This window comes from Apodemus sylvaticus, chromosome 11, assembly GCF_947179515.1.
Source record: "Apodemus sylvaticus chromosome 11, mApoSyl1.1, whole genome shotgun sequence".
Lineage (NCBI taxonomy): Eukaryota > Metazoa > Chordata > Mammalia > Rodentia > Muridae > Apodemus > Apodemus sylvaticus.
In genome coordinates, this window is record NC_067482.1 from 14,694,407 (window position 1) to 14,706,478 (window position 12,072).

General features: G+C 42.8%; 1 protein-coding gene across 1 annotated transcript; it reads left to right on the top strand.

Moving 5' to 3' along the window:
* Window positions 1-2,261: 2,261 nt before the first annotated feature.
* On the top strand, window positions 2,262-4,951 carry LOC127696289 (PRAME family member 8-like). Its single transcript, XM_052198858.1, has 3 exons — window positions 2,262-2,548; window positions 2,998-3,588; window positions 4,384-4,951. The coding sequence occupies exons 1-3, from the start codon at window positions 2,262-2,264 to the stop codon at window positions 4,949-4,951; spliced, it is 1,446 nt and encodes a 481-aa protein (XP_052054818.1).
* The last annotated feature ends 7,121 nt before the right edge of the window (window positions 4,952-12,072 follow it).

Consider the following 12,072-nt stretch of genomic DNA (forward strand, 5'->3'; position numbering starts at 1 on the left):
AACCTTGGACTCCTGAGGGGATGGATTAAAGGTGTGTGCCACAAAACCCAAGATAGAGCTGCTGTTTTAAGATGATTGATTTTATGGGTAGTGGTGCTTGTGTACAAATAGGAATGGATAACCCTCACAGGCCTGTTGCCCTAGGAGGTCAGAATGGGGTTTCAGATTGCCTGGAACTGTAATCACAGATCATTTCTAGCCACCACATAGATGATAGGAATAGAAGATTGATAGGTGCTCACACTTTCTAAAGCAACCCTTCAGCCCACGTCCCACTCTAGATTACATCTCCTTGAGGAAGGCTTTTTGGCTGATCCTAGTTGACTTACTCTCTGCTTCCTTGGGAGCCAAGGGCACCATCTCCCTCACACCCTCCTTTTTCTGTTTGCTTTCGTCCATTTAGGAAGCAGGCTTTGTAGAGATCACACAATACTACGACTTACAATTTCGATGAACATGACCATGAACTGAGCATCCTTTCTCAGGGATGTCCCAGCATCCTTGCTGCATGCCCCATCTTGTCTGCTGCAAAGAGAGTTGTAGGGAGAATTCCTGTATGTGGGGTAGCTCCCGACCATCTGAGTACATGCAGAACCCTGGCTAGTATAGTAATGGGGTCAAGCTATGCTCCGGCACCACCTCTAGAGTGGTTGATGCTGAAATTTATTGACCAAGCATCCACTTCATTCCTTGAGCTTCAATGTATATTCCTGTCTCTGACATAGCAATCCGTTCCAAATCCAGTGAAAAAGAATATCTTCCAATTATGTCGTGTCTCTCATCAAAAACTGATTAAACCCTTACCTGATGCAAACTCTGGTCACATGAATAAAATCAAACAAGAAATAGTTATTCATAACAATAATCCTAGCCATAAGAAGGTTTCTGAGGCTGAAGCATTCCTAGAATTGGACCTCTAAAACAACCTTGGATTCAGAGCATGACATGGTCACTGGTACAACTTGAAAACTGAATAGAACTTATGCAAATGAAGGAATAAATGTACCCACATGGTGTTGTATGGTGTATTAACAAATGGAATGTTTTTTATTTATCCAAGAAACTTTTGGGTGTGTTTGTGTGTGTGAATGACGATGAGTGGGAAATTTGTTATCACAAGTCCTTCTGATTCAATGAGTGAAATGATTACAACTTTGATCTATAATTTAAAGGGTGGAGATTAGACCAGGAAATCCAATTCCGGTTTGGGTTTGAAGGGTGTGGCTACAATAGGGAGGGGCAAGCAGAGATGTATATAAAGGCTTCCATGGAGCCACATATCACAGTCAGAGGCTTGCATCTTGCAAATCTCCCTGATTCGGCTGGGATTTGGCAACATATCTGCATTGCTCAACTGGTATGTAAACCCTTTTTTTTTTCTCCTTGGGTCATGCAGTTTAATATAGAGAAATTCAGACTCCTTAAGAGGAACATGTTGAGGATCTTGGGTTTCATTGCAAATGAAATTTTAGCCTCATCACCAATAATAACCCATGATAGCTTGTGTATATATTCCATTACTTTGCCTGATATAACTGCTTGAGACAAGGATTCTGTATGTTGTTCCAACTCTCTTAGAGCTGGCCATGTGCCTCCAGGTAAGCTCCAAATGAGACAATCTGATGAAAATGCTCCCTCATGTTTCCCCTTCACTGTAATGGTCTTTATTTTTTTGTGAGACCCTGGATTACACTGTAGACCTGTAAGCCAGGTATCTTTGATATCCTTCCACATCATATAGCTGAAATGACACATGTGATTTACTCATGTGTCTTGCCTTAGGTTTTCCATCGCCTCTTTTACACACACGTTTGCTCTGTGGACATATTCTACTTCACAGACACAGGTGAGATTCAATATTGTAGAAATGCACTCAAGTCATTCTGTTTTCTGGGAATTAATCTTGATCCATAACTCATGGATTTACATTGGTATGTTTGTTTCCTCGGTTACTTTTTGTTTGCATAGGTTTGAGATATTTTATTTTGTTTTTGAGAAAGGGTCCTACATAAAATATTTTGATCTGACAATTATGTGAATATTTGCTTGATATAAAGACTTCCACATTATCATTGTGGGAGCCTCTCTTTCCACTACCAGTTTAGGTTGAACAGGCAAATTGATTTCTCTGTTACTGTTAGAGCATTAGCTCAGAAGCTTAGTGGTTGATATAATGTTGAGGAAGTTGTATTAAGTTTGTCTTGAACGTGTATTCCTTTCTGACTTCTTGGCAGGAGTCTTTTGACTCGAGACTTTAGAAGATGAGTATTCAGACCGCAGCCACACTCAAGAAGCTGGCAATTCAGTCTCTGGTGAGAGATGAGGCTTTGGCCATATCCTCTCTGGAGGATCTCCCCTCTGTACTCTTCCCAGCACTGTTCAAGGAGGCTTTCAGTGGCAGACAAACCAAGCTCATAAAGGCAATGTTGGCAGCCTGGCCTTTCCCCTGTCTCCCTGTGGGGGCATTGATGAAGACGCCTAAACTGGAAATGTTGCAAGCTGTGCTAGATGGAATAGACATGCGACTGACTAAAGGGTTTCACCCCAGGTGAGCAAAGGTCAAGTATTATATAAGAGACCATGTGGGCTACACCGTAGAGATTGTGGGGTCATTGCGAATGGCTTCTGATGGGATCACCAGACAGTGATTCAGGAACCTTATAGCTATTGTGTGCTTGGACTAAGGACAGTTATCAGTGGATTAGGGCTTTGATCCAAGCAGCCTCACAGTAGAATGTGCCTATCTATCCCTGCCATTCCTAAAACCATTAATAATGGGACTAGGGAGAAATAATGAGTAACTTAGAGGAAGGAAAGTGGTCAGGGCCACACATGCAGCTCAGAGAAAATTGTGCAGCATGCATGTGTGCACATTGCACTGTTGTTTAAAAAATATACAGCTTGGCAGGCTGAGGGGTATTTCACTATAGAGTCACTTAGTGAACCCTTACTGAGGGTCATCGCGGCTGCTGATACTTGACATGTGTTCACCCTCAGCAGGGGAAAACTTCAGGTTCTGGACCTGAGGAATGTGCACCATGCCTTTTGGAACATATGGGCTGGTACAGAGGACGATAGCTGTTCTTCAGAGCCCTTGGATGAGAAGCCAGTAGTGAAGGCCCTTCCCAGATATGCAGTGAGGAGGCAGCTGAAGGTGGTAGCTGAGTTGTGCCTCAGGCCACGCCTTGATGAAGCACAAGCAGCCTTCTTGAAGTGGGCCCAGCAGAGAAAGGACTCCCTACATTTGTGTTGTGCAAAGATGAAGATCTGGGCTATGCCCATGGACTTTATCAGCAAGATCTTGAATATATTTCATCCAGAGCATATTGAGGAATTGGAACTGAACACTCAGTGGAATTTGTACAAGCTGGCCGAATTTGCTTCCTGCTTTGGGCAGATGAGAAATCTTTGCAAACTCTTCCTGGCACCCCTCTACAAGAACGTCTTCAAGATTGCCAATAGGACAGGAGACAGAGAAGAGCAGTCTATCCAGGAGTTCATATCTGTCTTCTCGAAATTCAATTGTCTCCAGCATCTCTCCATGAGTGGTGTCCATTTCCTCAAAGACCACATGAATCAGGTCCTCAGGTGAGCAAGGATGGAGGACTGGGTCAGCTAGCAGAGCAAATTTTCCTCTTCCATTTTAAAGATTAGTGGTCCAGGATGCCTGTCTGTCAGTCACTGGGAACAAACATTTAGGGGCTCCTTAGAATATGTACATAATGTGTAGTGATTCCAAGTCTTAAATGAGCATGCCTGAAGCAGAGGACAAAAGGGATATAAGGAGTAGGTCAGATATGGTGAGGAGGGCTTGAAATTCTTCTTGGAATCATAGGCAAACAATCCATCAAAAAGGGGACAGGAAGAGTTGAATGTACTTAGATCTTGAGGGACTCAGCAGCAATGTGAGAAGGTGAGCTGTCTGCTTAGATCTGTGGGCACAGCCTTCCCTCTCCCCCTACTACTCCGTGAGTGAAATGCTTGACCCTCAGTAGGGCTGAGTGCATGAGACAAGAGGGAGTGTGGGCATCTGCATGATAGCATGAGTGACTGTGGAGAGGTCAGGGTGCAATGCAGCATTGACTGAGGCCACAGGTCATGTCCTTAGATCCTGTCAGGACTCTCCTGGCATGAAACTTCCTCCTTGGTATCCTGGGTTTTATAGGGTATAATGGTTTTCTGCTTGAGACTATGGCCAGCAGATCTAGTGTGGGTTTGACTTCACTAAGCTGATTCCAAAAGGAAGCATCTCAGATAATATCTTTGATCATTTGCTCACACTCAGCTTGGGGTCCCTGTTCCCTTCTAAGACATTGAAAAGCCCACCCCATGCTCTCCATCACCATTTGCCAGAAGTAACCCTCTGGTCCCCTTCATCTCTAGGCACCTGATGACGCCACTGAGCTCCCTTTCTGTCACTCACTACCAACTTTCACAGTCAGACTTGGATTCCTTCTCCCACTGCCAGAGTGTCTTTCAGCTAAAACATCTGGAAATGAGAGGTGTGGTTCTAACAGATTTGGATCTGATGCCTATGAAATGTCTCCTCCAAAAGGTGGCAGATACTCTAGAAACTCTGGATTTTCAGGGATGTAGGGTGAAGGACTCCCAGCTCATTGCCCTCCTACCTGCCCTCACACATTGCTCTCAGCTCACCAAGATCAACTTCTACAACAATTGCTTCTCCATGCCCATCCTGAAGGACCTTTTGGAGCACACAGTCAACTGGAGCAAGATGAATGTGGAACAATACCCTGCCCCTCTGGAGTGCTATGATAGGTTGGCTCATGTCTCCAGAGTAAGATTTGCCCAACTTTGTCTGCAGCTCCTGGAAACTCTCAGGGCAATAAGGCAGCCCAACAACATCTCCTTTGCTACAGATAATTGTCCTAAATGTGGTGAGCGCTGTGTCTATGGCCAAGGTGCGAGATTTTGTTTTTGCTGGCACTGAGCATGGATACAGGACTTCCTGATGTGAATAACGGGCAGGACTGGGACACATCTCTCATGCATGGTGGTCAGAGACTGTGACTTCAGACACTTTATACATGCTTGGAAACAAAAGACTGTACAAGAACTGAGATCCTGGAAGCTGAGCTTGGCATGGGAAACAATCTGTTGGACTGTGTGAACAGAGGACTTGTGGAGTCAGGATGACAACTTGGCTGTTTTGAGTGACTTCTGCCAGGACAGATTAAGAGATGCTTTGTAATGGACTTGCCAACTTTTGTTCTGAACTGTAATGTCAAGTCAATAAACAGAACCAGGGTTCTTTTTTTAGATGTCATTCCTGGTGTGTAACTAGCATAAAGTATCTACCTTTAATCATTCTGCAACAAATACCCTCTGGAGAGAGTCAAAATGAACACATGGATGCCAGACATGTAATGATTCAAAATCCTGGGTACATGGATAATGTTATAAGCTAAGGTGATTCACATATGGATCTCTAGGTTAGCATGTGCTAAAGAAGAATTCATAAGAACAACCTACATGTCTCTCACACTTCTTTTTTATTCCTTCCCATCCCTCCTCTCCCTGCCTGCTATTCAACTTCACAGGCCTTGTTGCTTTGAACCTTTGAACTTGCTCCATGCTTGCCCACAGCAAACTCCTTTCATGCTCTACAGACAGACAACCAATCAAAGAAGCCAAACCCCACGTATTAAAGGAGGTGACTCCTGTTTTAATAGTACATTTTGCTAGAAAAGAGGGCCAAAGTTTGGTTTCAGCACTTTTATCATCAGATGCCTCCAGCTGGAACTCAAGCTTCAGGTGGTAGGTCCATCTCTTCAGATATCTGTGGATCCTGGCTTTTACACATTATGCACAATACATATGCATATACACCAAAATGAAAAAGTCTTAAAAAGCCCTCCATTTCACAAATATTTCACAAAATGAACTAATTTATTAAACTGAGGTTGCTTGAGTTGTGTGTGTCTCCAATGATTTTCCCCTGCAACACACTGTGAAGAGAATATGTGAAGTTTCAGGTGTATTAATTGAGCTTAGTTGTTGAGCAGCAGCCTAGCTAGTGTTGGGCTCCAGTGGTTCAATCTCCTTGAGCCCTTATGAGACTAGGTTGGTTGATCCTGTAGGTTTTCTTCTGGTGTCCGTGAACTCTCTGACTCCTTCAATATTCCCTCTAGTCTTCCACAAGATTCCCTGAACTTTGTCTAATATTTGTCTGTGGGTCTCTGCATTTGTTTTTGTCAGTGGATGGGTGAAATGTCTCAAAAGATAGTTATTCTAGGATTCTATTTAGAGAATATCATTAATAATGTCAGGGCTCTTGAACTCATTGTAAAAGGTGACACTTCCTGAACAGAACACCCATAGATCAGGCATTAAGACCAATACATTTCAAGTGTGACCTCAAGAAAGTAGAAATCCTCAGTAAGGCAAATACAGCATCAGTAGGTCAAAACAGTACCCTAAATAATGGCAAAAATATCTTCACCAGCTGTACATTCGACAGAGGGTTGATATCAAACAATGTAAATACCTCAAGAAATTAGACATCAAAAACCCAATACTCCATTTAAAATAAAAATGGAGTACAGAATTCAACAAAGAATTTTCAACAGGAAAGCTCTAATTGCCAGGATATACTTAAGGAAATAGCCAACATTCCTACGAAACTGCAAATTATAAGGAGTCTGAGATTCCTTCCTATACACATGAGCATGGCTAGGATAAAAATGGAAATTACCACACATGCACGTGAGGATTTGGAGCAAGGGAGACAATCTTGCATTTCTGGTGAGTGTGTAAATTTGCCCACCATATTTGGAAATCAAGCTGGGTGATTATCACAAATAATTCTACTTCAAGGCCCAGTTATACAATTCCTGGCCATAAACTCAAAACTTGTTCTGCCATAGCCCAAGGACACTTGCTCAACTTCATTCATAGCACCTTTATTCATAATAACCAGAAACTGTTAGCACACCACCTGTCTCTCACTGAAGAGTGGATAAGGAAAATCATGTACATTTCTGTCATGGAATACTAATCATATATTAAAAATAAGGATTATAATGCAGTTTTCAGGCAAATAGATAGAACTCAAAAAATATCCATTCTTAGTGAGGTCATTGTGACCCAGAAGAATGTGCATGCTATGTACTCACTAATACATGGATATTACCCATAGACTACAGGAAAAGCATGCTACAATCCAAACACTCAAAGAAACTAAGTAAGATTAGGGCCCTAGGTAAGATGATTGAATCTCACTAGGTAAGTTAAATAGAATGTATATTACTAGTGGTTGATCAGAGGGAACTGTATGGGTGCTGGTATGGGACACACAGAGAGGTATGGAAATCAAATGTGTTGGGAGGAGCCGCCTCCACTGTGCTGGGAGAGAGAAATACAATCCATTTGGGGGCATCTCAAGTACAAGACAGACACACAGGATGGGACAGGCTCCTGGGAGTATATGGGAGTGACCTTGGCTGGAAACTCAGGAGCTGGGGATAGGGAGACTGAAAGTGGCCACTTCCTGTAGTCAGGCAGGATTTCCAGTGGGGGAAAGGTAACACCAACCCACCAACAAAACCTTCCATCTAAAATTTTCCCTGCCTACAATATGTGCAGGTATAAACCTGGTGCTGAGTTTGAAAGAATAGCCAACTATAGACTGGAGAAACATGAGGATTAACCCATGTCAGAAAGCCAAAGTCTGACACTCTTGATGATACTTGGTTGTGCTTAAGAACAGAATCCTAGCATAACTGTCATACAAGAATCTTCATCCAGCATCTGGTGGCACCAGAAGGATATGCACAGCAAAACATTAGGCAGAATTCAGAGAGAGTTGGGGAAAAGTCAAAAGGAGGATTGAGGGAGTCAGATGGTGTCAATTTACCACAAGGAGATCAAGAGAACCAAGTTTCCTGGACTCATTGGGGTTTATCAGAGACTGAACCACCCACCATCAAAGAGCATGCAAGGTCTAGACCTAGGCTCCCTGGACATATGGAGCAGATGCGAATCTTGGGCTTATTGCATGTCTCATAAAAACCAGACAGCAGGGTTTCTCTTATTCAACTTCATGGCCTTCCATGGGAAACTTTTCCCCTAGCTGGGCTTCCTTGTCTGGCCCCAGTGGGCACGGATGTATTTAGAGCTGATGTAAATTGGTGTGCCAGGGCATCGTGGAAACTGCTGGGGGTAGGGCATGTGTGCCTCTTCTTCTCTGGGGAGAATGGGAGCAGGAAATGAGGGGGAAAGGGTCACAGTGTAGGTATGGAAAGAAAGCAACTTCAGGATGTGATCAGGTGGTAAAGCGAATACACAAATGAATTAATGAAAACCCAAAGAAATGATAGATAGGGAGCTAGATATGTTTCACAGTTAAATGTTGCCTACTGCAAACTAAATAGAAACACATTCTATCTGAAATATGGTAGCAACATGTTTTCTTAAGCCTCATATTTACACTAAAAATCATTAAATATGCTAATTTTGATATACAGTAAAGTAATGAGGATTGTGAAGCTTTGTGGCTACTGTTAGTATATACTTATACCTGAAAATTAACATATGTAAATTATTCAAACAATGTTGTTTCAGTCAGACATCATGCTACATATATAAATAGCTAAGTTTACATAAGTCACATAAACAAACAAACAAGAAACAAACCAAAACAAGAAAACCTGCCAGGCTCCCCAACCTCCTACTCTGACAATCATGCAACAGAAGGCCAAAGTCACCAGGACAGGGCTCCTAGCACTTTGGAGAAACCATGCAGACCAAACATAAGAATCTACTGTGCCCCACCCTTTGCACGAACTTCTTCAAGGACACCCAGGACATGCTCCGCAGAGGGACACAGGTCAATCACAGAAAATCTCTCCAAATAAGCTTGCAGGAATATAATAGGATCTGGAATCTACTCCCTCCCACCGAGTACAAAGCCTGGACCTGAACAAAGCCCCTTTCCCACCCTTGGGTGTTTTGGCAAAAGCCTACATTGTGTCTAAGGCTAGAAATTTATCAGGCGCAGTAAAAATGAGTCATTATCTTTATCTTTGACCAGAGGTACTTTTAACTCTTCCATTAAGAACTATAGTGCTGAGTAACTTATCAAGCTCAGTGGTAGCCCCTAGGCTCCATAATTCCCTGTGCATCAGTGCCATCCAGCTCAATGTCTCTTTTACCTTGGACCCAATTTACACTGAAATTCTTTCTTTCCAGTATGGATTTCTCCTTGCTTTTCCCAAGAGACATCCTTAGCTCTTTGGAGAAACCTGTTTTCTCTTGACCAACGGGATAAGAACCTTCAGTGGGTTTCATTCATGAAAACTAGGACAAGAGACTGAGCTGCCTATTTACCACTGAGCTACAATTATTGGTATTTGGTTGGGTGAGACAGAATCACATTATGTCGGCTAGGTTAGAGTCAGTTTGGAGCCATCCTTCTTCAGTCTCCTGAAGCTTTCACCACCTTCCTGGATCAGCTCTCATGCTGTTCTGTACTTGAGAACTGTCTTGCTTCATTTGCGTATTGGTGTACCAGCAGCAGAGCATGCGTGTAGATGGGGGAGGACTCAAAACTGCAGTGGTTTCTCTCCTTCCACCCGAGGGCCCCATTACTGAACTCAGCACTTACTTGGGCGGCAAGTGCTATTGCTCTTTGGGCCATCTCACTGGACCTTAAGCTCTCTGGAGGATTTTCTTTTAGAATTGTGTTTTGGGTAATTTTTGCTTTGCTTGATTGCTTGTCTGGTTTTGGGTTGTTTGGTTGTTGGGTTATTTGGTTGGTTTTTGAAAGGGATGGTCTGTTTAACATGTCTCCTTCTTCCTGAACTCAGTCTGAACAACATGCTGACCTTGACCTTAGTCCTTCACCTGCTACTACCTCCCTAATGCTAGTTTTAAGGATTGTACCTGCGCCATCTAGTAAACTACACTTTGTTTATGTGTTTCTTTGTTTTGTGGTTTGGGGGCAGGGTTTCATTGTTTAAGAGCCCTAGATGTCCCATAAGCTACTCTGTGGTCCAGTTTGGCCTCAACATCAAAGGTGCCCCTGCCTCTCTTGAGATTTAGGTCTGTGCTACCCTGCTCAGCTCTGGTTTTATTATAAGACAGATCCTCACTCCACAGGCTTTACTGGTTTTTGAATTATTTATTTAGATGAGGGTAGCCTTGAACTCACTGACCCAGTCAACCTTGGACTCCTGAGGGGATGGATTAAAGGTGTGTGCCACAAAACCCAAGATAGAGCTGCTGTTTTAAGATGATTGATTTTATGGGTAGTGGTGCTTGTGTACAAATAGGAATGGATAACCCTCACAGGCCTGTTGCCCTAGGAGGTCAGAATGGGGTTTCAGATTGCCTGGAACTGTAATCACAGATCATTTCTAGCCACCACATAGATGATAGGAATAGAAGATTGATAGGTGCTCACACTTTCTAAAGCAACCCTTCAGCCCACGTCCCACTCTAGATTACATCTCCTTGAGGAAGGCTTTTTGGCTGATCCTAGTTGACTTACTCTCTGCTTCCTTGGGAGCCAAGGGCACCATCTCCCTCACACCCTCCTTTTTCTGTTTGCTTTCGTCCATTTAGGAAGCAGGCTTTGTAGAGATCACACAATACTACGACTTACAATTTCGATGAACATGACCATGAACTGAGCATCCTTTCTCAGGGATGTCCCAGCATCCTTGCTGCATGCCCCATCTTGTCTGCTGCAAAGAGAGTTGTAGGGAGAATTCCTGTATGTGGGGTAGCTCCCGACCATCTGAGTACATGCAGAACCCTGGCTAGTATAGTAATGGGGTCAAGCTATGCTCCGGCACCACCTCTAGAGTGGTTGATGCTGAAATTTATTGACCAAGCATCCACTTCATTCCTTGAGCTTCAATGTATATTCCTGTCTCTGACATAGCAATCCGTTCCAAATCCAGTGAAAAAGAATATCTTCCAATTATGTCGTGTCTCTCATCAAAAACTGATTAAACCCTTACCTGATGCAAACTCTGGTCACATGAATAAAATCAAACAAGAAATAGTTATTCATAACAATAATCCTAGCCATAAGAAGGTTTCTGAGGCTGAAGCATTCCTAGAATTGGACCTCTAAAACAACCTTGGATTCAGAGCATGACATGGTCACTGGTACAACTTGAAAACTGAATAGAACTTATGCAAATGAAGGAATAAATGTACCCACATGGTGTTGTATGGTGTATTAACAAATGGAATGTTTTTTATTTATCCAAGAAACTTTTGGGTGTGTTTGTGTGTGTGAATGACGATGAGTGGGAAATTTGTTATCACAAGTCCTTCTGATTCAATGAGTGAAATGATTACAACTTTGATCTATAATTTAAAGGGTGGAGATTAGACCAGGAAATCCAATTCCGGTTTGGGTTTGAAGGGTGTGGCTACAATAGGGAGGGGCAAGCAGAGATGTATATAAAGGCTTCCATGGAGCCACATATCACAGTCAGAGGCTTGCATCTTGCAAATCTCCCTGATTCGGCTGGGATTTGGCAACATATCTGCATTGCTCAACTGGTATGTAAACCCTTTTTTTTTTCTCCTTGGGTCATGCAGTTTAATATAGAGAAATTCAGACTCCTTAAGAGGAACATGTTGAGGATCTTGGGTTTCATTGCAAATGAAATTTTAGCCTCATCACCAATAATAACCCATGATAGCTTGTGTATATATTCCATTACTTTGCCTGATATAACTGCTTGAGACAAGGATTCTGTATGTTGTTCCAACTCTCTTAGAGCTGGCCATGTGCCTCCAGGTAAGCTCCAAATGAGACAATCTGATGAAAATGCTCCCTCATGTTTCCCCTTCACTGTAATGGTCTTTATTTTTTTGTGAGACCCTGGATTACACTGTAGACCTGTAAGCCAGGTATCTTTGATATCCTTCCACATCATATAGCTGAAATGACACATGTGATTTACTCATGTGTCTTGCCTTAGGTTTTCCATCGCCTCTTTTACACACACGTTTGCTCTGTGGACATATTCTACTTCACAGACACAGGTGAGATTCAATATTGTAGAAATGCACTCAAGTCATTCTGTTTTC